General features: G+C 44.0%; 1 protein-coding gene across 1 annotated transcript in view; it reads left to right on the top strand.

The window, feature by feature from the left end:
* Positions 1 to 25,700, top strand: part of LOC110295182 — a 362,990-nt gene that overhangs the window by 174,862 nt on the left and 162,428 nt on the right. The window contains exon 2 of the mRNA XM_021163664.2: positions 867 to 920. Within this exon, the coding sequence (XP_021019323.1) occupies positions 867 to 920 (54 nt within the window). The remainder of the gene's footprint in view (positions 1 to 866; positions 921 to 25,700) is intronic.

The following is a 25,700-nucleotide window of genomic DNA, read 5'->3' as shown; positions in this document are numbered from 1 at the left end:
GACAGCAGTCAAAATCTGAGGGCTAAAGAGTGGGTTTACCATTAGGTGGGAGTTCTTTCCCTTCCTTTCTCTGAACTTCACTTTGTGGGGTTATTATGTGAAGTCTGCCCTCCAACAGAGACTCCCAGAAGGGAGCCATGGCACATGGTGCTCAGCCGCTCCTGTTATCAATCTTGCAGTTATCCTTTCATGGTCATTGGACACTTTCTTTCACTATTGCCTACCTCAGAAGAACAGGCTACAAAGGAGATATTTAATCATTAGAAATGAACGTTAGCTTTGCACTTAAGTGGGGCAGATTACAACCCTGAGCCATTTGTGTGGCTAGCAATGGCTGTGTGTGTGTGTGTGAGAGAGAGAGAGAGAGAGAGAGAGAGAGAGAGAGAGAGAGAGAGAGAGTTTAAGAGGAACCACCTTATATATAAATCTACACTCAACACTGGATCCTAGAAAGCCTGGTAAGTGGCACATCATGCAAAGAAGATACACATACCAAGATGTACAGGCGAGAGGTCAGCCATAGGAAGAGTGTGAAAATAAAAATAGTGGGAAATGCTGAGCCTGGAGAACCATTATGAAGACTCCTTCTCTTACTTAGGAAAAGGCTCTACTCCACAGCTCAGGGTCACAATGAAAGTCACTTCAAAGACATTATCATTTGACTTTTTGTCTAAGAAAATGAAGGTGAGAGTCATTTCGTCATTTGCCTGCAATGAATGGCCTAACCTGGGGTAGTGGCCTTGGAAATGCCAAGGATAGACACGTAATAATGCAGGGAAATCTGTGGCAAGGACCAGAAGCCAGAGCGAAGGTGACATCTTCCACTCTGAAGAGATCTGATGTGTCTGTGCTTTCCTGTCTTACAGGGCACCATCTTTAGCACACTGGCTGGTGAGAAGTCCTCATCCGACTACAGTAAGGTAAGGAGAGGGCATGTGAGAAGCCCAGCAGAATCTCCGATGACCGCCTGCCTCAGGATCGCTGCTGTTTGGGAAGCTGTGGTCTCTGAGGGTGGTGATGGTATACTGTGAACATCTTTTAGGGTACCAAATGGAGGTGTCATCGTAAGGACCTGGGGATTGTTGTTTAACACATTTTATTATAGAGAAACATGACTTCCTATATTTCCATATTGCTATCTTCTGATATTTTATTATAGAAGATGGGCACCAGGAACTGCAGGCCTGTGGTGTAAAGTGAACCAACAGCGTCTTAGATTGCAAGCATAATGGTAGCCAAATGACTTCGCATTGTGGACAGTGATCCTGCAGCATAGAAGTCTGGTTTAGCGCTGCCGCAGTCTGGTTTGAGAAGGCTTACCATGCTTTGCAAAAGGATTAGCTTCACCCACATCTGACAGGTCACGCCTGCAGCCTGCCTGCCATCACGGCGTGGCTAATTCCTGGCTTTGAGGGCCAGGGGGCACTTTGATCCACCTCTTTAATCTCTGATTTAACTAGATCCTGTCCTTCTGGTAGAGGAGGAGAAGCGATTTCACAGTCCAGATAACTCAAATAAATTCTTTGCCACTATCAATTGATAAGGGAGGGCAGGTGCATGAAGACTTGACTAATGGCTAACGTGTTATTTGGCCTTTCATACATTTTTTGTGTGGTGTGATTTCTGTCTTTAATATTGCTTGGTAAGGAGGTAGGGAGAGGTATTTATCTTTAGAGGGAGAGTGAGGACCCACTCCCTTTTATTACTCTGATAGATTTTTTTTTTTAATGATTTATCTTTCCTGAGTTCTGCTGTGTTTGCCTTATTCTCTGCAGCAAGTTGTGAACTGCCGGCGGATGAGAACCATACATTATTTTTAGGACCACAGATCTCAGTGAACAAAGAGACTTTAAGGCTTGCTAGGTTCACCTTTTTCCCAGGGTGGGACTAGCTTTGATATTATTTATAGATGGACCTCTGTCCTCTACTGACAGTGATCTTTATAAGCCTGGTTGTTCCCTAGTGCGACAAGTCAAAGAATTAGAATCTCTTGGCCTACCCAGCACCTGCCTCCTATGATGTCAACCTGCTTGTTTAAGTGTAGACCAGCTCATGTGCTTTCTGCCAAATCCCCTCCTATCTCACTCCCAGGCTAATATTTTCCTTATCACTTCTGACAGGGCACTGCTATGGTTGATTCTAGGAGCACAGGGTGAGGGAATTTGCTTTTGGAAGGTGGTTTTGTTACTTGCTACTTACTTGAGTTGATATATACCTGTGGGCGTCTTACGTTTATCATCTGTAAAATGGGACTAGAAATTGTACCAACCTGAATACAGTATATGAAAGAATACGCACAACGTACTTACAAAGTGTCTGGCAATACTAGATTTTGCATTAGCTGTTCTAGCCATTGATTTTATTGCCATCTATCTCATTTTCATCATCTGTGTTATCAATGTCTAGAATTATGTATCGTTCTCTAAGTGTCGCAAGCTCTCTTGAAGTGTCTTGGGACTTCTCAGTCTCCCTTCAGCATGCTTGTTATGAACAATGAAGATATGAGCTATGTGGAAAGAACAGCTGTAGGCTTTCTTGAGTGCAGTGCAGACACGGCTTACAGTGTAAGATGGTGCTGCTTTCTGCTTATGGCCACACCCTTCTGTCAGCCCTGGGAGCTTGAGCTTCTTGATCACACTCTCAAAACACCTGAGATGTCAAACATCATCCATTCATGTTTACACTTATGCAAATGATTCTTTCAATGCCAACATAGGCCATTTTATATCATCTTGCTCTTTGAAAACATGTTAATTTACCAAGTGTATCTTATATTGTCATCTGGTTTATTCATTACTTCTCCTGTTCCTACATTATGTACAAGCCTGAGCCATTTGTAGGACTGTACCCCCACCTATTTCAGTTAACAATTGATCACTGAGTGCCTGTTATGTGAGATGTATGTGGATAGTTTGGTGACCAAGTTACATTAGCACAGGGCTAGGTTTGGGAAAGAAGTGCATATAGATTTGTGTGTCAGTTTTGTGTCGTCAACCATGTCTTCCTAAGGATACCCAAAAGAGAGCTGGGCATGCTGACTTACACCTCAGGAGAGTGTCCTGGGCTGGATATATGAACGTGGGAGCGATGGGCACAGAGAGAATGGTTGGAAGAATGGAAAACATGAGATCACCCCGGGAATGTGTTGAATTGAAAATAAATGGGTTTAGCAAAGGATATTTAGGGGAATTAACACAGAAGTCTAGAAGAAAACTTCCAACTTTGTAGGAAATGAAGAACTACAAATCACTAGGAAATGTGATGTGTCAGAAGTCAACTCAAAAAAAAAAGTTCCAAACTGAAGAGGTAGGCTTTCCTCACAAAGTTACTGCTGCTAAGAGTTTAAGTCAAATAATTGCTGTGCAATATCTGTTGGCTTTGCTAATACCATGCACCACACTGATGGTTACCGAGATCAAAAGGATGCAGGTTGTGGTGGGTATAGGATTGAAAAGGATGAGGAACTAGAAATAGGAAGATCGTCTTTAAAGGGATTTGTTATAGAAAGGACAGAGATGATTAGTTGGACCAGGATTATGGGGCTGAATAGTACCTCAAAGTAGAAGAGTTAGTGTGCTTAACTGCTGTTAGAGAAGACCCTGGGCAGGAAAGTGTATGGCTCTCTGCAAAGAGACTGGGGAATACCTCCTGCGCGAGGCTACTGAGAAAACCGGGGTGTTTGGGATTTTAAGCACAAAATTGAGGGAACACGGAAGAGTACAATTCCATTGGGAAAAGGGAACTAAGAATGTAGTTATGCCATTATACAGCAATGATCAATTCTCTATGGAGATAATTGTTCAGTCTCTTTGAGTCCATGAGTCTATTGTTCATTCATGATGCAGAATAATTAGAAACACCCAAGATGCTTACTATGTTTTTCTGTTTTACAGATAGGGAAATTAAGAAAGACTTTGGTATGTTATTAACACCAAGAGATGATACTTTTCAGTTAAAGCAATTCTTATGTGTATTAGTGTTTGGCCTGCATGTATGTATGTGCACCATGTGTGTGCCTGATGCCCACAGATGTCAGAGGAGAGCACCAGATCCCTGAAACTGAAGTTACAGAACACTGGGTTGTGAGCTACCATATGGGTGCTGGAAAGTGAACCTGAGTCCTCTGCATGAGAAGTGCTCTTAACTGCTGAGCCGTCTCTGTCCCCTCATGGTATACAGGTACTACTTTACAGTCATTGTCTTGTCTATCCATCTGTTTTGAATCATCAGTACCATGCCATTCATGTGATCAACAATCTCAATCTTGTAGAGTCAAAGAATATCTATTATAAGATCACTCACTCATATAGCTCAAATAGCCAAACTATTTAACTATTTAGCTAAATAGTTGGACTCTTCTGAGTCCAAGTTGCTAACTGACTGGAGGTCTTTCCTATGCTGGCTGTCCCAAAGCCCATACCCAAATATAAACACATGTTCTACATCCAGAACATTCTTCCGTAATAACATCACCCCAGTTCATACCAGGTAGCAAGCCCAGGGTCACACCTGGTTTCTGCCTTCATTTTTCATATCCAGCTATTGTCAAAGCCTATAAATACCATACTGAAATGTCACTGGAATCTCTCCGTCACCGCCCTTACTTCTTTATTCTTCCTTCGAGGGATTGTGACAATTTTCTCCTCCATCTTTCCTTGTGCCATGTTTTCCCTTCTCCGCTCCATTTTACAACCTGCTCTTAGAGTTATGTTCCAAAATAGCAAGTAACGAATGCTGCTCATATCAAGTTACTTAACAACATCTAGGTGACTGAGACATGGGAGGTAAGAGACTCTCAGGACGCAAAGGGAGGGGCCTTAGATGAAATGCCTGACAGTAGGGATAGGGAACTTATAGAGCCCACCTCCAGCAGGAAGACAGGACATCATGTGGGAGATTGGGTTGCCATCCCACATCAAAACCCTGACCCATATTTGTGCCCGTCTGAAAGAACTGCAGGGATGGAAATGGAGAGGAGCCCGAGAAAAATAAGGTCCAGTGACAGGCCCAAAGTGGGATCCAGCTCAAGGGGAGGTCCCAAGGCCTGACACTATTACTGAGGCTATGGAGTGCTCACAAAAATGGATCTATCATGACTGCCCTCTGAAAGACCCAACAAGCAGCTGAAAGAGTCAGATGCAGATATTTGCACCCAACCAATGGACAGAAGCAGCTCACCCCTGTTGTTAAATTAGGGAAAGGATGAAAGAAGTTGATGAGGAGGGTGACCTTGTAGGAGGACCAGCAGTCTCAATCAACCTTGACTCAGAGATCTCTCAAACACTGGACCACCAACCAGGCAGCATATACCAGCTGATATGAGGCCCCCAACATATATACAGCAGAGGGCTGCCAAGTCTAGGTTCAGTCAGAGAAGTTGCACCTAACCCTCGAGAGACTTGAGACCCCAGGGAGTTTAGAGGTCTGGTTGGGTGGGGGTGAGGGATAGGGACATTCTCATGAAGACAGGGGGATGGGGAGGAGGTATGGGATGTGGAACAGTTGGAGGGTAGGCCGGGCAGGGTAATAAAATCTGAAGTGTAAAATAAATAAATAAATAAATAAAAATAAAAGACAAAAAACCCAAACAAACAAACCCAAAAATCCAAACAAACAAACAACAAAAGAGAGAACTTAAGGGAAAAAAACCCCATCTGAGTGACACAATTAATATCCTAGTAAAGACATAAAAATAACAGCATTTCAAACTCTCGCAGCTTTCAGTGTTATTTATTATAAAGCCCACCCGGCCCTGCCAGGGAGTCATTCCCATCTCCACTGTTTAAAGTCACTGTTCTTCAGGAGAGGTTACCTCAGGCATCGCCTCCAGGTCCCGTCTCCGTAAATCCATGAGATGGCTGGAGTGGTGGAGTCCTGGATCACACTGCTCCTCAGTGTGAACTCTGAGAACTCTGTGTTGCTACATCCTGAGTAGGTTCCTCCTCGCGCCCCCACTGCCCGCTGCCCGGCCGCCTTGCCTTTCTCAGAAGCTTTGCATCTCTATGACAGACCCCTCCTGTCACGACTTCCGTGACTTGATGCTCTTGATTTATTCAGGTGTGCTAATTTGACTTGGCCAAGAGTCACCTGCAAAGAGGGAACCTCAAGTGAGTAATTGCCCAGATGGTGCTGGCCACTGGTCACTAGTCAGTCTGTAAGATTATCTTAAATTGACTAGTCATATATGGGGAGTCACTGGTCAGTCTGTAAGATTGGCTTAACTCTTCATATATGGGGAGGGCTAGACCTCTGTGGGCGGCACATTCCCTAGGTAGGTGGGGCTGTCTAAGAAAGCCAGCTGAGCATAAGCCATTGAGTGAGCTGGTAAGGGGCATTTTTAATGGTTTCTGTTTGAGTTCCTTCCCTGACTTTCTTCTGTGGTGGACGATGACCTGGAAGTGTAAGTCAACTTACCTCTTCCTTCCCAAGACTTTCATCAGAGTGTTTTATCAAAGCAAGAGGAAAAGCTAACTAGGACACAGGGACGAGTAGAGCTACTTAACATCTTGGCTACTTAACATTTTATAGATAGTCTTAATACAGGTTGAGTATGTATTTCATCTTTTGAAAAATAAGTTTTGGAATATTTGCACACACATAACTCGTGCATATCTTGAGGATAGAATACAAGATTAAATATAAGCATAAATTCCCTCGATGTTTCATACATATCTTATGCACATTATCTTAGGCCTGAAGGAAGATTTTGTCTTGTCACCTGAAGTCAGAGGTGACCTGATCATCCTCCCAGAGTATCCAAAATGTTTCTGGATTTCAGGTTTTGAGACCAGGGATAATAAAACTGTGTAGTTTCTACCAATGTACTGCCTGTCAAATGCTTCCCATGTTCCTAGCTTTCCTCTGAAAGCTTTGTGCTTTGCGCGGATTATCTCACTTGGTTCTTGTAACTGCTCTTTGAAGAAAGTACTCCATTACTGTTTTATAGACATACAAAGCAAGGCCCGGAGGCACAAGGAAGCTTGCATGGGACCCTTGCAGTAGGTGTCGGAGTCTGGATCCGGCAGTCTGGCGCCTGTACAGTGCAGCTCTTGGTCTTTTTCCCCCCACTAGCTTTTAACGACTTAATGGGTCCCACCTCCTCCAAGCTATTAGCTCTTGGAGAGAAACAATGGCTGCTTCTGTTAGGAATAGTCAAACAATAGCTGTGAGGTAGCAGAGGCTCAGAAAAGTTTATTCAGCAGACGGAATCGCCTCGAAAATGCCTATCAAGCATCCTGAGGTCATTTTAGGACTGTGCAGTTCTAACAAGCAAGCTATTTACCACCCCCCCTTTTTTTTTTTACTGGAGTTGAAAAAAGAATATTTATATTCAGGGTTTATTTATGAAGGCCATTTTGCACTAAAATAAGGTTTGAACCAATGGCTTAGGGAGACTGGTGTGCTTAGGTGGGACAAAACAGGAAGTTCCCCAAGGTCTGCCCCTCCCACACCATATTGTAGTGTCGTAAGAACCTTTGTTTTCCTAAGTGTTAATGCAGAAAACCTAGGGATGTCTGGGGGAGGGGGGGAGTACTTGCATTTGCCCATTTATTGTGGATTATCGATTGAGGACTGCCTTTTATAAGGTACTTTTTATTGCTGATTGTGAATAAAACCCCAAATGTGCTAACACATGAAATTACTCACCCCAGGGCACCTCTCAAGCTCAACTCAGCCTGCAGGAGAGGCCTAAGTCATACCCACATCGGGAGGGTGAGCTTTGGGTGACAAGTGCCAGAGAACAGCCCTCAAGGGGGCTCCTTGGTATGTTATGCCGCCAAACATTGTTTATATTTTTGTGTTTTGATCTTTTTACATCTCTCAGTGAAAGATAATTTGAATGCTGTCATTTTTGACTCAGTACTTTTTGTGCGGTGGGATGTTCTGGCCCAGCCTATTTAACTTACAGAAGTGAGTCTGAGACTAACATACAAGAAAGATATGCTTACCACCATTCTTGGGCTCGTTCTGTCCCCTGTGGCTTTCACCCCAGGCAGATCTTAGAAAGGCTAGACATGATGGACAGGTATGGGTGACAGGGCAGGGATCAAGGATAAATGTATCGAAAGAGTAAATTGAATAGAGAGATCTTTGTTTCACAAACTACTTGGAAATGAAAATCAGTGATTTTTTCCAAGTTAGCACTGAAGTTGCTTTATCCTGTTTTCTATCTATCTATCCCCGCCCCCAGACATCCCTATCTATCTATCTATCTATCTATCTATCTATCTATCTATCTATCTATCTATCTATCTATTTCTATTTTGAACCCCATCCAGAATCCTTGTCTAGAGCCACAACACTAGGATTCTCAGGTTAGCACTTTGCTCTTAAAATTTGGAGAGTGGGACTACAGAGACGGCTCAGTGGTCAAGAGCCCTGGCTGCTCTTTCAGAGGACTTCCAGACACTACATGGCCATTCACAAACATCTGTAACTACATCTCAAAACTTGCTGTAATTCCAGGGGGATCTGTCATGCTCTCCTGGCCACGGTGGGTACTGAATACATGTTGGTATACAGACACACATGCAGACAAAATAGCATACTTATTAGTTAAATAAATAAATAAATAAATAAATAAATAAATAAATAAATAAATTTAAAATAAAAGATAATTCAGAAAGCATTCTTGGTGGTTTGTTATATATATATATATATATATATATATATATATATATATATGTGTGTGTGTGTGTGTGTGTGTGTGTGTGTATATATATCTGCTACTTTTTATTTCTTCTTTGTATGTTTCTGTACTTCTGGTGTTTAACCTATGGAAATGATCATTTTAAAGATAGCATAGAAAATTTTGATATAAAACCTACTCTAGTTTAATAGATAGTTTAGAAAACTGCCGTGTAAAACAGTATTTGTTTGAGGCTTCGATGCTGACACATTCCTTTAATCCCAGCACTTAGGAGCCTGAGACAGGGATATCCCTGTGAGTTCAAGGCCAGCCAGGACTACACAGTGATACCCTGTCTTGAATCAACAACAACAACAACAACAACAACACTCCAAGTGTATTAGTTTGGACATATGTAATAATATAATGGAAATCTTGGTAGTGGTAATTTTGTTTCTTCCAATGAGAGACTTTGACTTAGGGCCCTCCCTCCCCCTGTAATTAAAGGCATATAAGTGTACAAAGAATGTGTCCGAGTGGCCTCTGAGCTCACCGGATGAAGCTTTACATCTAATTTAAAGTGGTGATGCCTAACTGCATTGATAATGTTCCTTCGGGAGGTGACTAAAGAATGCACAACGTGATGGTTAGTGGAAACCCAAGCTTTTTATCAATACAGATGAACGGGTCCCTAGGTAAAGGGATCATAATACTGACAGTTAGGATAGTGATTCACGCGCGACTCTCCAAACTACATTGTGTCTATCTTTCTTTTTTTGTTATTCATTTGTTTTTAAATTTTGAGATCATAATCTAACTACAACATTTCTCTCTTCCCTTTCCTTTCCCCAAACTCTCCCATATACTTGCCTTGCTCTTTCAAATTCATGGACTTTTTTTCATAAATTGTTATTGCATGTTTATATGTATATACATATATATTACTAAATATACCCTGCTCAGTCTGTATGTATATATATATTATAATATATAATATGTATATGTATAATGTATTTAGGGCTGACTATTCGTCATTGGCTAAGCATTCACTGTACTCTTCATTGGGAAGGTGATCTCTCCCATTCTCAGCATCCCTCGTTGCCTGTATGTAGTTGTACATGGTTGAGGCTTTCCTGGCTACATTGGAATGTCTATTGGCGTCACCCTTGTTCAGCTCATGCTTTGGCAGATGTGTTGATGAGACTTTATGGGTATAGTTTCTAACAGTCCTAGGAGTCACAGCCTCACAGCAAATTCCTTGATCTTTTGGCAACAAGAGAAAAACCATGCCTTGTAATGGAAATCTATATCTATTTGGTGCTGGCAAAGCCATGGTTATTGGAGAAGCTACAACCATTACTTTACTATGCCGGCATAATTCCTAACAGCAGCTTAAGCATTCATCCTTATGCCGACAGACAAGCTTAGTCCTCATCCCTTGTCAAGGAAACTGCGCTTTGCAGCATCTGTAGATGACTGCAGAAAAACCAACCAATTAGAATGCAGAGCTGTGGACACAGGCCCAGTGGATACATCTACACACGCTTCCTTGTATCCAATTCAGGGAGCATTGCAGAAGAGGCCGTGAGAAGATTGTTGGGAGCAACACAGGGGAACATCAAGGTTCAAGCGATCTGATCCGGAGAATAGGAAAGGGGCTCTTTAGGGAGGGAGAAGGATGTAAATAGAGAAGGGGGACTGGGGAGAGCAAAATAACAGTAAGGATGCCTGGGAAACCTATAAGGAATATACATGCTTGTAATGGTTTGAATATGGTTGACCCAGGGAGTGGCACTATTAGGAGGTGTGGCCTTGTTGGAGTAGGTGTGTCACTGTGGGTGTGGGCTTTAAGACCTTCATCCTCGCTCCCTGGAAGTGAGTATTTTGCTATCAGCCTTCAGATGAAGATGTAGAACTCACAGCTCCTCTTGCACCATGACTGCCTGGATGCTGCCAGTGTTCCCACCTTGATGATAATGGACTGAACCCCTGAACTTGTAAGTCAGCCCCATTAAATGTTGTCCTTTATAGGACTTGCCTTGGTCATGGTGTCTGTTCACAGTAGTGAAACCCCTAAGACAGAAATGCTGTTAACTATTTACAAAAACAAACAAACAAAAAAACTCAGACACCAAACAATAATAACACCAAAACCAAAAAAGCAAAGAAAAATTCAAATCTCTATAATACATACAATTCTGTGTATATATATATATACAGTTTAAACTTTTCTCATCTGGGCTAACAATGTTCCCTCTAAGAGGGAAAGTCCACCTAATGAGACCCTTAATACTAGACATAAGAAACTCTCTCTAGAGTGCCTAGCACTGTCCAAGAGGCTCCCATAACATGCGGCCTATAACCATTGCCCTTGGCTTGCCCTCAGAGTGAGAAGGCGATTGATTCCCTATTGCTGGAGACAGCATGCACTTCAGAAATGGTATAGAGTATTCTGAGATGGAACTGACCTGAATTCCTGACTGAGTAGTAGCTTTCATGGTACTCGAAGGTGCCATGCAAGAGGCTTCCAAAACAGGAAAGAAACCAACGATCCTATATAACCACGATGCTGTGAACCTTAACAGTGCCCAGCGTGGTCCACAGCAGTAAGGTGCAGTGGTTAGGGTCTTTCTGGCCTAGACACAATGTCTAGCTGGCATTTACTGAATCCCACAAGCTGGCAGGATAGATTCTCACGACTCCCAGCTTCTTGGCAGAGTTCTCAGGCTCATAGGTCACGATGACTTCTTCCCATGCCCCGAGAGAGGGCACAGCGATGAAGTCAGCCTCATCAGAAGCTTGGAAATTCCTCAGTCCCCTTTTGGGATGACACAGTACCATGTTCTGCAGCAGCCACAGCAAGGGATGGCATTCCAAGTACATTTAGATGATGTTGACTTTAAAAGCAGTGTTTTGGGAAGCCTCGTTTCGGACAGAACACCGGCTTTGCAGAGTTGTAGGGCTCTCTCCTGGGAACAGACTGACGTGCACATTTTCAAAGTTCTCATCCCTTCCCCATGTGTGAACACAGGCCCCCAGTTTATAGGAGTTAGGTTGTTTTGCCATTGAACAAAGGGCAGCTACTATTCTCCCCTCCCCTGCATATATCTCTCCTGTCCTCTATCCTACCCGACTCAGCAAGAAGGTGTTCCTGGCACTTGCTTGCAGTGTCTGAGATAAGAAAACTGGGTCTGGATTCTATGTGTCCTCCTTTCAGGTCCCACAGCCTGGTTTTAGTTTCTACCATTGAGGATGTTTGTCCCGTTTGTTTGTTTGTTTGTTTGTTTGTTTTTATGTTTCACTCTCCTGAGGGAGGAAGATAGTTGTTCTAAGAAGCTCAGCTCTAGAATTCCCACCCACAGTTTTAGGGTTTTGCCTCTTTTGTAGCCTCTCAGTGCCTCACTTGTCACTTCTGTAAATGGAGAGAAATTAGCAATGCCCACTTACAGAATTGTTTTAAGGATTGGCTATGTGAATCTGTGTCAAATTCTTATAGTAGCATCTTTGTAAGTAAGGGCTTTTATCATTCGGCTTCTGAACTTGCTGGGATTAATTTGAGCCTTGCTAGCTCCGACTCTGGCTTTTTCTCTTGCTCTAGAAGAGCAAGAATATTAATGGAAGTGCCAACAGCAAACTTGGCCAACATCAGCACTTGGAGGGAGAAAAGCTAGCTCCAGTGGAGCTGGAGAGAGTCTCCTCTGGGCATCTAGCTCTTAACTGTTCTAAGTCCTAATACTCAGCATGTGTTCAAGTTCAGTTTTGCTATCAGTCCAGCTCAGTGGAGGCGAAGCTTTTCTTAACAAATGATGCATAAACCCTCCTCATGGGAGAGGGGCGTGCTTTTGCATGTCTTCAGCACTGACCACACTTGGAAGCACAGAACAGACATTTCAACACTTGCTAATTCATAACTGTCCATAGCACGGTTGTTCCAAAGGTCTGTAGACACTAAACTGAAAAAGATGGGGTGGGGTAGGGGAAGTCCATTCTTTCTCTGTCAGAACCTAGAGCATTCATAGGCAAGATGCTCTTACCTGCTTAGAGAGATAGAATCAACCACCAAATACCTTGTCTCCGTTAAATAAATATTGATCGACTCCTTCTTCTAAATGTTCCTTCTGGTGTTCTCATATGTTGAGAAGACTCACTTGCTCTTATAGTCTTGGTTAAGTAGAGTCAATACCGTGGACTGGTATGGGCTCTTCTCCTCATGAAAAGGAGGCCTTTCGGTGGATGGTGGAACTGACCTGGTAATGTAAGATGCTAATGGGAGTGAGGATGGAGTTCCAGCACACAAGCCATGAAGATAATTGCAAAAATGGATACCGGGGAAACCCTCAACATTTCCTACCGCATCCTTATGCGAAGAACACTTTTGTCTTAAGCTTCTGAAGATGACATTTCTGAACGGAAGGGTTCACCTATGCTCCAGGCCAAACCAGCGAGTTATAGTCTACAGGATGAAAACTGCTAATGGAAAATAGTCTCATGATTCACAGAACAGCATTGTGGTTTTTTTTTTAAAAAGCATTTTTGATGCCAAGGAAGAATCAAAGAGTAAACCGAGACCACGTATTTGCCACTCAATGGCAGCAAGTTTTATGTGGTATCATCAGTAGCACAGGAGCAGCAGCACTTGGTGTGTGAGCATTTTCTCGGGTGAGGCCTCCCTGCTCAGTCCTTACTGATGGAGCCATTGCTTCTCTCACTCTCATCTCAAGAGAGATGAGCTGCTCTTCTCCAAGCAGCAAGTTAAGCCTGAGGAGTTTATAATGCACTCACCATGGGCAACAGCAACCTTGCTAATAGGAGGAAGGCAGCTAAGGACAAATGCCACGAAGCAGCTCTCTGCTTTCCTTTAAGCTTTAGCTGTTGTGTCGCAGCTGCTGGAAACAAGTTTCAAGGCGATGACCTTAGCAGCCTATGCTTCAGACGTAGCTGCCTGCATAACACACAGAGGCTATGTGGAGATGGTGGTAATTAGCAGCATGGCCCCTCCCCCCATGCACACCTGATACAAGACACATGGGGGTTTTGTTGCAGTGATCCCCAACTGCCGGAATGACTTCAGGGTGGCAGCTATGAAGGTGTGTTGACTATGTTTGGACTGATTGGGAGTAGGGCATCTAATGATTGTACACTGTGTTCTGTGGGTGACAGCTGCGCACTGTACTCTGTTTAGTTGAATAACTGCTAGTTTGATTTCATGTGTTTCTTTAGTGTGTGTCTTTATCAGGCACTAAAGATATTATGGTGACTCTGTGGCTAAAAATGTATTCCCTTCGTGACAGAGTTTTTCTTCTAGGTTGTTCTGTTATTGAGCCTCAAGGTTATTAGCACAAGTCTCTCTCTCCCCCCTGTTTTTCCCTCTCTCTCCCCCTTTTCTCCCCTCCCTCACTATTTTCCAAAATCTCCTGTAGCCAAAAAAGGCTTTAGTTATTTGGTATGTGCATGCACGCTTGACAGTGCGCGTGCGTGCACGCACGCGCGCGTGCACACACACACTTAATTCTCCATGATGCACTTTGGAGGGTGAGCATTCATACAGACATTTTATCTTGTTTTTCTAGTCTGCAGCAAAGTACACTGACTGTGAGAGGCAGCAGGAAAGATTAAGCTATGAATCAGCATGAAGAATGGGGACGAGTTGGTGTAAATTGGATCTCTTCACTGGCTCCCAAGTCTTTTGATAAAAGTGGTGTAGTCAGAATACTTAATTTACCTCAATTAAGAGTGATCACTCTGCCTATTGTTGCTCAGGATGGGAACAAGTTACTCTACAATTGCAGAGCTAATTGCAACCTCTGATTTGGCTCCCCGATCTGTGCGTTCCCTTTTGTTTATGTAAATGATCAGCACTGCATAGGCAAAAGTGATGCCCCCCCTCCTTTTTCTGTGTTGATTGTTTTCCTTTATTTTAATTCTACACTTTGGTGATTGCTCTAATCTCCTAAATTATTGCTCAAGCCAACCATAAAAGAAAAAATGGCAGCTGTGTGAGGGGACCTCAAAGCTGCTCAGTGAGAGAGCCAGGGGCTGCCTGGTGTGGGCCCGTGAGTTCCCCTGCAGGTCCAAGAAGGAGTCAACAAAGCATGGGTGTTGGGGGATGGCTGTTTCTGCCCTTACTTAAGGGATGTCATGGAGATGAACGCTAAGGTCATTGTCAACTCACAGACTCTTTGTTTACATTATATGCTATGACAGAAAGTAGTGTTGGTAATCACATCAATACCATTGAAGTACCAGTTCAGGGTCAATGAATAATAGATTAGGTAAAAATATCCCTGCTGTTTCAAAATGTATTCTCTCCGTTACAGATGTAGACTCTCTACGTGGCAATGTAGCTGTGGACCTGGTAATCCTCAATTAGTCTGTGGTCACTCAGAAGGTTTTATTTGCTTAAAGAAGGGGCAGAAGAGCGGGTTGCACAGAAATGGGAGAGAAAAGCATTCCAGGTACAGGGAACAGACGGTGCCAGATGTGGTCTTGAATGTGGCGAGAGCTAATGTTGAGGAGGGAAGAGGCAGATGAGGTGGGAAGTAACAGACACGCATTTATTGAATATTAAATAAATATAACGGCTATTGAAGGTTTATATGTGCCAGTGACTCTCATAAACCCTTTGTGGGGATTAATCCATTTAGTCATCACGATGGACTCACGAGGTATAGTTACCATCTCTATTTCTAGATGAGGCAATAGAGGTGAAGAAAAGTTAATTAACTTGTCTAAGGTCACCCAGTAGAAAGGCACAGACTCATATCCTGTCTGTGTGTTGTTGTGATACACGCACGTTGTTTCCTTAACCACTTATAACGAGCACAGGTAGCGTTTGAAGTGCTTCTCACCCTGAGTACCATCTCGGGTCAATGTGAGAGTTTTCCATTATTCATTACATCACCTCATTTGTGAACCGTGAGTCCCGTTAATATCACTCACTGAATCTTTAGCAAATATATGTAATAATGCCAGTAATTTGAACTCTGTGTCACATCGTTATAAGTGCCATAAACCAGCTCCAAGATACTTAAGGAAAATACCAAATACAATTGGGCCCCAGGCCAGGGCTGTTGGCTCTGGGCATGCACACATTCAGATGCTCAAGGGAAGTGATACCTCTGGGAACCTCTTTCTTCCTCCTAGCATCCGTTCACACTTCCAACTTTGGTTTTATCCTACAACAGGATCCTCCCGTGAAATTGAAAACTGGCTACTGACTGTCCCACTTGTGAAAAGAACTTGTCTTTATCTGAATTCAAAGCAAGCCCCCAGAATTGACCCTTCCTGAACCGGTGTGGTGGAGTAGCCACCCATGAACAAATTACAGTGTCTGGAGGATTGAGTGTGTTGACTGAGCAGGCCTGGTCACTGATTAGGGTCACCCAAACTTCTGGACCAAGAGTTTGGAGGGCATTCTTCACAGAAAGGTCACACAAGATGGACAGGAGCTAAGCAGGCTTAAGAACCACTGCCCAGGGCTTTGCCCGAAGCTCGCTTGACTTATTTCCTTGCTATTTTCCCCATGTCCTTTGTCTCTGAACTCTTATGATTTCCTCTCACTTTCTTAGTTTTTCTTCTCTTACTTTGCAAAGTAAGGATTTATAGGCATGGAAAAAACTTTCAGGGCAACACCTTTCAGACCTGTTCTCTCTCATGGAGAACAGAGCTTTGGAAAATTATATAAAACATTTAACTGTATGTTGACTCGTATACCATGGGCTTTCAAATAATGATAATAAATCAGGTCATGACTAATGACTCGTTGAGAATAAGGGATGTGTATAATAAATATCCACAGAGAGTGAGCCACAGTGGGTTCGTTTAGCACTGTCAGAACACTGTCAATGACAGTAACCACAGTGTTCTAGCAGCAGAGGCTTCTGACATCTGCCCTGACGTCACAGGGGCATTGCTAATTAAACCATTCATTAGAAAATTGTGGAGTGTTCGGTGTAGATTTTGTGACATCTCATCAAGTTCAAACATAAGATCAGCCTTCCCTTTGGACAGGGGTGGGGGGTGGAGGTGGGTTGGGGTGGGGAGTGGGGGGTGGGGTGAGGGTGCAGGGTGGGGGAAGCTCCGGATCCATTGTCCAATTTTCATGCAACCTGTTTTCAGACAGTCAACATTTTCTTCCTACCCAGCTCAAGCAGAGTTAAGTGTCAGATTAGGCAAATGTAGCCTGGCACCTGAAGCCTGCTTATATTTATGGGGATTATAGCTGCTTGAATACATTTATTTCAAGGATTAACAAAAAGATTTAGTTCCCTAGCATTTTATTATTACTGTGGCTTTGAATACAAAGCGTTCATTGTGTTGGGGAGATAGTCCATTCTGGCTCCGTAAGTGGATGGAGCCACCCACAAGGCACTCCGCACTGTAATCTCTACCCTGCCAAGGATCCTTTCCTTTGTTATTCTGTCTTTCTGAAAAACTTCTTAGTTAGCTTCTTTGTTCCTATTTTGTCCTTCCCATCCTTTCTTCCTTCTTCTCCCACTTCTACCTCCTATTTAAGGTAACAAGGTACCCATCATAAACTGTCTCCATCTTCCCAGCCTGCCACAGACTGGTAACATTTAGTCAATTCTTTAGACCCTGGCAGGGAAGATGGTTTGATTCACCTAGACTCAATTAGTTAATTATTAAAGGTCTTAGGAGATAATCTGAAGAGCCAAAGTCAAACAGATTCCTGTTACAAGTTAACTAATGATTCAGTCTTAGAGACAGAACCCTATACCAGGGTAAGCAAATCACAAAAGGGTGAAGTTCTATGACACATGCATAAAGGACATGCTCTGCTAGCAGAAAGTAGGTTGTGGGTATCTTTGGGAGAGTTGCTAACTTACCTGCCTGCCCAAATGTATCTTTGGGTTTCTGAATAGATTCTGTCTGCAAGGTGCCCAAAGGCTATTTCTGTTCTGACTCTGGCTAGAGGTTGTCCCTGTCTTCCTCACTGGGGACTCACCTCTGACATACGACCAACAACTATACCCTGCTCCATTTTGGACTGAGCCTAAATGTAATGATCTCCTTTAAAACCACAAACCATGCAGCCTTGTGGAACTGCCTACGACTGTTGAAAAAAAAATGATGCTGTCGGTGTGGAATTGCAAGATAAGCAGAGAACCCAGTAAATGACTCAGTGGGAGTTTCCCTCAAGGGAAGGATAAAGAAAAGAGTACACTGTGCTTTGGCAGAGGAACCTGGTACTTAATATGATTATTGCAACCCTGGGCACTTGCCTTCTCCCACTGGGGAGATCAAACGCAATGAAGGCAGAGCTGCTCTTCCAAAGCCTCCATGAGCTCAAGCATCCAACCGAGATGTCAAAATGGCCGATATCCTCAGCAAAGAAAGTCCTTTAATTAATTAGTGCTGGAGCTGGCAGCTTGCCACGAGACACCTGAACACCGTAGCCTGTGAGAAGAAGGGCAGAGGGCCCGTGCCAGCAACCTGCTGCTTTCCCCAAAGCCACTGCCAGCGTCCACCTGTCTTGGCGGGAGAGACAGGTGCTGCATCCTCCCGACGAGGGCCTTTCAAGCGGTGTTCTTTGGAGAAAGCTTCCTGGCAGAAGCTCTGTGCCGATGTAGAGATGAGACAAGGATGAGAGGGCAAGTGCTTTTTTCTTTTTCTGTTAGGAAGCCATGAAAAGCAGCACCCAGAGCGGGTGGAACACACCCGAAGGAAGGTTGCCCGCCACCTTGAGAGCAGGCGGAAGACACCCAAAGAAAGGCCTCTGTCTTGTCTGAACTTCTGTCATTCCACACTGCTTTGGAAGTTGCAAGGTAACCTGGAGGTCCTCTAGCATTATGAGTAGATCTGTCTTTGGACCAATGGAAGGCCATCCCTTCTGTCACCTCCTAAGGTGATTTGGGGCTCAGTTGTGAAAGGCAGTCTTGCCTGGCATCTCAGAGCCCCCTTCTTCAGGTTTGTAGATATTTCCCATGTTTGGCCCGGAAAGGAAAGGTGTGCGCTCTGTTTTCCAAGGATGTCCTGCAAAGGAGCTATGTGACTGAATGAGGAATGATACAGCGTTTGTTTCTGAGTCACTCTAGGTCAGCTGCTTCTTTTAATTTTAGTCTACAGATACACTTCATGTTAGCATACAAATACTCTGTGTGTGTGTGTGTGTGTGTGTATGTGTGTGTATGAGAGAGAGAGAGAGAGAGAGAGAGAGAGAGAGAGAGAGAGAACACGTTTGTGTATGTACACATGCTCATGTTGGTGTGCAAGCAATGTGCATATGCATGTATTTGAAGGTCAGAGGCTGACATCAGATGTGTTTTAAATTGTTTACCATATTTTATTTATTTATTTATTTTGAGAGAGGGCCTCCCCGTGAGCCTGCAATTTATGAATTCTACTAGACTAGCTTGGTTAGCCAGCCCCAGGGACCCACCTGTTTCTGTCTCCCCAGTGCCAGGATTACAGATGCACACCGAGCGCCTGTGCTTTATGTGGGTGCTGGCATCTGAACTGGGTCCTTGTGTTTGTGCTATAAGCACTTCACTGCTGAGTTGTCTCTGCAGCCCTGGAAATTCTTTAATGGGCCTATAAAAATGCTCCTCCTAGCTTTCTCCAGCACTTTAATGTTTTCTAAACTCCCAAAGAGTGTGATATAATGTGCTTCCACAACCCCAGCAGTGTCGTTAGTTATGGATTTACTGGTGAACACAGGCTCTGTAATATTTACAATTTCTGAAGCATCGGGTGGTACGGTTTCCAGTTCATTTGTAGCCACTGGATGACTCTGGAGCGGAACTGTCCATAGAAAACGCCTCCTCCGGCACTCATTAGTGATGCTAGGACAAGTGGTAGCCTTGTCTGAGCCATTTCTTCCCTTTGTAAATAGAGACCATGATAGCAGTCACTGATGCTGAACCCAAGTGTCAGGGCCATGTGAGAGTCTCTACATTGTTTGTGGATGGAGCTTCCATTGGTCCAAAGACAGATCTACTCATTCTCTCTGCAGCAAATTACCGACCCTGCACCCTGGGCAGGCAGAAATGGGATAGCCGTGTTTTTTTCAGAAAGAGGAGACTGGGACACTTAGAGCAGTTGCCATCTGCACAGCATAGCCCATGACCTTTTCTTCCTGGATGACTCTTCTGCCACTGAAGCCCTTTGGTACCTTTGTCTCCATAAGAAGGGCTTTAGAAATCAGAGGTTGGTTCAGTGGCTGAGAGTGAGTGTCACTCTTGAAGAAGAGCCATGTTTGCTTCTCCGTACCCTTGTTGGGCAGATCACAACTGCCTTTAACTTCAGCTCCAGGGATTGTAGATCTCTGTCCTCCGAGGCATCTGGACTCTCTCTTTCTTCCTTTCTCTCTTCCTCTCCCCCTCCTCCCTCTTTCTCTCTCTTTCTCTCTCTTTTCCTCTCTTTCTCTTTCTCCCTCTTCCCCTCCCCTTCTCTCTCCTCTTCCCTCTCCCTTCCCCCTCTCTCTTTTTCTCTCTCTCTCCCTCTCCCCCTCCCCTTCTCCTCCTCCCCCCTCTCTCTTTCACACACACACACACACACACACACACACACACACACACACATTAATAAAAATAATTTTTAAAACATTAAAACCATTTTGGAGTAAAGCTACATTGTTAGCCTCATCGAGTGGTCATAGACATTTAATCCAAGATTTTGTAACTCTCTAAGAGAGCAGTTCTTAACTTGTGGGTTGTGACCCCTTTGGGGGTCACATACAAGATATTCTGCATACCAGATATTTACATACAGTTATGAAGTAGCAACAAAATAGTTTTATGGTTGATGGCCACTACAACATGAGGAACTGTGTTCAAGGGTTTCGGCGTTAGGAAGGTCTAAGACTGGCTAGCTTTTTTTCTGTTTGATTTCTAATCTATTCCATGTACTGAAAGTACATTCATAATTTGTTCATTTAAAAATGCATAGCCTATGCCAGGGCCTGGCAATCACAGAAGTGGATGCTCACAGTCAGCTATTGGATGGAACACAGGGCCCCCAATGGAGGACCTAGAGAAAGTACCCAAGGAGCTGAAGGGGTCTGCAACCCTATAGGTGGAACAACAATATGAACTAACCAGTACTCCCCAGAGCTCGTGTCTCTAGCTGCATATGTACCAGAAGATGGCCTAGTCAGCCATCATTGGGAAGAGAGGCCCCTTGGTCTTGCAAACTTTATACACTTCAGTACGGGGGGATGCCAGGGCCAAAAAGTGGGAGTGGGTGGGTAGGGGAGTGGGGGGGGGAGGGTCTGGGGGACTTTTGGGATAGCATTTGAAATTTAAAAGAAGAAAATACCTAATTAAAAAAATAAATTAAAACAAAGGGAAAAAAGTTGCATAGCCTTTTAAAAATGAAATGTAGCTTCCATGCAGGAAATGCTTAGATTTTTAAGTACTCAAGCTCAATACTCTGTGTACGTTGCTGTGTGCCCCCTGTCTGTGGAGATCTGTGTACGTTGCTGTGTGCCCGCTGTCTGTGGAGATCTGTGTACGCTGCTGTGTGCCCACTGTCTGTGGAGATCTGTGTACGTTGCTGTGTGCCCGCTGTCTGTGGAGAGGTACCAACCTTCTGAAGCTCATTGTTGGACTCCTGCTAGTTACTGAGCTTAGATAGCCATTTTCAGATTTCTATCAATTGCTGTACCAACTGGTGTCTGTCCAGTTTTAAATCATATATAAATGGAATCATGTCATATCTGTTGGTTTTGCCTTGTTTTATATGTTATGTCCCTGAGAGTCACAGTGGAATTGCACAGCCAGTAATTCCTTCTCTTTCCAATATGGTTGGTTATGGTTTGTATACACTCAACCCAGGGAGTAGCACTATTAAATAGGTATGACCGGTTGGAGTAGGTGTAGTCTTTTTGGAGTAGGTGTGTCACTGTGTATGCGGGCTTTAAGACCCTCATCCTAGCTGACTGGAGGCTAGTGTTCTGCTAACAGCCTTCAGATGAAGATGTAGAACTCTCAGCTCCTCCTGCTTCATGCCTGCCCAAAGGCTGCTATGCTCTCACCTTGATGATAATGGACTGAATGAACCTCTGAACCTGTAAGCCAGCCCCAATTAAATGTTGTTCTTTATAAGACTTGCCTTAGTCATGGTATCTGTTCACAGGAGTAAAACCCTAAGATACGGTTTGATATTCTCAGAACATACTAGCTTGTTAATCAAATTAACTATAGGTATACTGTTCACTCATATGTGTGCACGAGTGGGTGCAGGTATGTGTGTGGGTGTGCACGTGCACACATGTTGAAATCAGAGGACAACTTTGGGTACAGATCCTCATGTTCCTCGCCAACCCTTTTTATTCCATCACAGGACTTAGAAGCCTATACCCCTACACCTGAGTTTAGCTTGCAAGACTGAACTGTCTTCCCCCAGTAGCCCCAATATTGGTATACATTTTAGTTGCTTGTGGTTTTAGGCTACCATGAATAACATTATGATAATTCTTGTACCAATCTTTTGATGGCCTCAAATTCTCTTTCATCTTGACATATATTCAGGAGCGGACTTTCTATGTCAGAGGGTGCATACACTAATGCCTCGCTTAAGTAGACATCCTTGTTGTGTTAGTTCTTAGGAGCAAAGTTCCTTTGTTCTGGGACCTGTGGTGGGGCTGAGCAGCTCACCTCCCAGCAGTGGGGAAGCAGAGAGAAGAGGCAGGCACTCGATGTGATGTGCTTTCTAGGCCATGACATCGGTAATGCATTTCCTCCAACTACACCCCACATTCCACTTTCCATCACTTCCAAGAATGCTGCAAAGCGTTCATCAAGATTAATCTCCTGGTAAAGTCAGAACCCCCTGGATCCAATGAGTTCCCCAAGTCCTACCAGGTGGCAACCAAGCCCCTGACACTTGAACCTGGAGTGACATCTCAGATTCAAAAGTAACACCAGTCTTTTCTAAAGTAGTGTGGCACAGTTGTTTGTAGTCTGAGAATAACAGATTCCTATAATCTGAAGCCCAATGAGGTTATAAGTTCACAACAACAGCAATAACATAATAGGATTAATACTCACAGTCCCTTATTGACAAGCCTTAGTTCCCATCTTTGTTTACTGCTCTCCACCCTATAAATGAGAATTGGAGCCTGCTTGGACTTCGAGGAGGTGTGTTGGCTCCCTAGGATGCTTAGGGTTTTGACTGAGACCCACCTTCTCAGAGGTCTTCACCTCTTAGCAACTAAAGGACCACCAGTTCTTTTTGTGTCTCATAGACATTGTCTGTGAGAGCCTAGGGGTCACTCTCTTAAAGGCCCAGTGATGTAAGCATCCTTCCTTCAGAGTCTGTGGAGAAGAGAAGGATGGCTGGCGTTCTCTCTTCTTGGCAGCTTGTTTCCTGGTGGTTCTAGAGAAGCTAGCAGGCTTTGTGCCAGGGGATGGTGATAGGAACCCTGCCTTATGGGTAAGGAAACTCAGACACCCCACCCCCGCACCCTCCACATGTATGCACGCACGTACTTCACTTGATCCTCACTGAGCTCTGGGTGGATTGATTTTTAGTTCCAAAATCAGAGTCCAGGAAATCCTGCTCGGGAGTCTGGCTTGGCCTGTGCTTCAGGGCTGGGGTCTTGGGAATGGACTAGATAAGAGAAGGAAGTAGGCTGTGGCCATTACTCACTGACCTCTGCTGGAGGCAGTCTTTACAAAAAATGCACTTTCACTGTGTGATACCGTTGGTTAGTGTGGCCTCAAGACGAAAGGAGTGGTGGACACCAAAGTCTGAGACAACTGAACAGATTGGACAACAGTGAATATGGATAGCATCATGTTCACCACACGCTTTATCCACAACTGAAGACATTTCAAGTTCTGGGCAAGCCTCGCTTACCCAGCCTTTCCAAGCGTCTGAAAGAATTTCTCACACGGACATCTCAGGACTCCACATGGGATTTTATGAACTGGTTACCCAAGGGAGGCTAGGATGGCTTGGGCTGGCAGTTTTCCGTAAGCACCCCACTTTCCTGCATGGTCACCTCGCATCTCTGTTCTATAACCCTGCAAAGCACTCCTGTGCTTGAGCGATAAAGTGGGGAACACCCTCTGCCTGGCTCTGCTAAGAATCTGGGTCTTTAAGCCTCAAACCAGCACCGCTCATGCTCAGGGTTGCATAGTCTCTGGTGTGTGATGCTTTTGGCTTCTGTTCTTCATGCTGTTGCCATGGATTCCCCAACAGCTCCTCCCATTATCCTTCATTACACCTGTCTGCTTCCTCCATCATTCCAACCCTTTTCTCTAGAACACTCTTGAATCAAGACATTTGCCCTCCCTTCCATCCCACAGTGACTCCTCCATCCCAGGTGAATTAGTTCCTAGCACAAGGTGGTTAGTTTTCTCTTGGCTATGAATAGATAACCTTAGAATTCTAATCCTGTCTGACCAGAATGTCACAGTAATTGCATCTTCCAGCAAGCGACTCCCTTAAGTCTGAGCTCACTAAACTAGTTGTAGGGAAGCATGATAATAAATTTGACAAAATGTTGCTCTTTTGGTTTCTCCAGACACTGATCCACCGGTTTCTAGAAGAAACCCAGGTTTTGGGATAAAATAAGCGACCACTGTACAAAATCCTTCCCCAAACCCCCATGCTGCTTCCTGTTCTCTGTTCCTAAGCATAATAGACATGCCTTTTAAAATACCACACTCATATACATACTTCCGACATGCCTATTGTGTGTCAAGCAACAATAATAAGACAACATGATATTTTTTCTCAGTGGCTTACAGTCCAATAGAGGAGATAGTATTGGCAGCCAAGAACTTAGACAAAGAAGGTATACAAGATGTGCTGTAGAAGGAGACTTACTGGGAAAGAGGGTGTACAAACTACACAGAGGGAACAGCTTAGATAAATGAACACATGGGGCTCGAGATGTCTGCGGGGAACCTTTCTAGAACTGTCAATAGTTCTGAGTGTCAGCCTCAACCTCATCTCCCTAACCCACAGGTGTTGTTCCCACTGTGTGGAGAATGGTGTCAATCCCCCTAATGACCCTTGCTGGGCATCACCTCCAGTGTGTCCTCAGTGTCTGTGATTGCGCAAACTCGAATGGCACATCTCTGCTCTGCTCCTTGCAAAGTCCAAAGCATTAAACTGTCACCTTCTGTGTTCTGAAACTGACAATGGAAAGTTCCCTGTCTAGATATTTAGAATCCCTGAGTGGATCTCTCTCTCTCTCTCTCTCTCTCTCTCTCTCTCTCTCTCTCTCTCTTTCTCTCTCTCTCTCCCTCCCTCTCCCTCTCCCTCTCTCTCTCTCTCTCTCTCTCTCCCCTTCTCTCTTTCTCTCTCTCTCTGCAATGCTTGTATTTTCATGCAGTAGTCATGTCTATCTAAATGAAAATACCCATATGCATACCCCTAATTGAATTTGACAGTAGAGCTAGATATAATTTGTGCATATATGCTTAGGAAAAACTTTCTAGATGATGCTAATGGATTAAACTTTGATTGCCACTGCCAAAGATAAGCTAAAATCGACCTCACTTGTATTCCCCCTGGAGGGCAGTAGTATGGATTTAGACTTCCCACCTGTATCTATTTACGATGGCAACTGCTAGGCTAACTGCCATGAAATCCATTTATCTAAATTTTCCATAACAGTAGGGTCACACGAGTAGATAGCCACTAAGATAGAAATTAATTTCCTATCCTTCTTACAGTTGGTTGTGGTCCATGAGGCCAAGTTCTTACTAGTGAAAGTAGGCAGAAGTAATTTGGCTTGTACTCTGGGGTTCTGAAGATAGAAAGAGCCTCCACCGTCTCTCTGCATCCTTCCTCCTAAGGAGTATCCTTCTTACTGGCTGATGAGGACAGTCTGAAAAGCCTCCTGCTGAGAGGACAAAGATGGTGTCACTCCAGGGCTCTGAATGGCATCCTGGCACACAGCTGCTGGCCAACCTCAAACACTATCTGCAGACCGTTATATAAGACACCGGTGAGTTAGCTTCTGTTCCTGGATGATGCCCAAATTCTGCCGGATCTTGGCTCACCTTGAAGGCTCTATCAACAACCACATAGCACTAAAGCGGTGGCAATAGTTTTGTGACCAAAGGAGAAGTTAAACTCGATTCTGAGCTAAATT

Source organism: Mus caroli, chromosome 5, assembly GCF_900094665.2.
Source record: "Mus caroli chromosome 5, CAROLI_EIJ_v1.1, whole genome shotgun sequence".
Lineage (NCBI taxonomy): Eukaryota > Metazoa > Chordata > Mammalia > Rodentia > Muridae > Mus > Mus caroli.
Note: the sequence above shows the minus strand (reverse complement) of the source record. Positions and strands in the feature narration are given on the sequence as shown.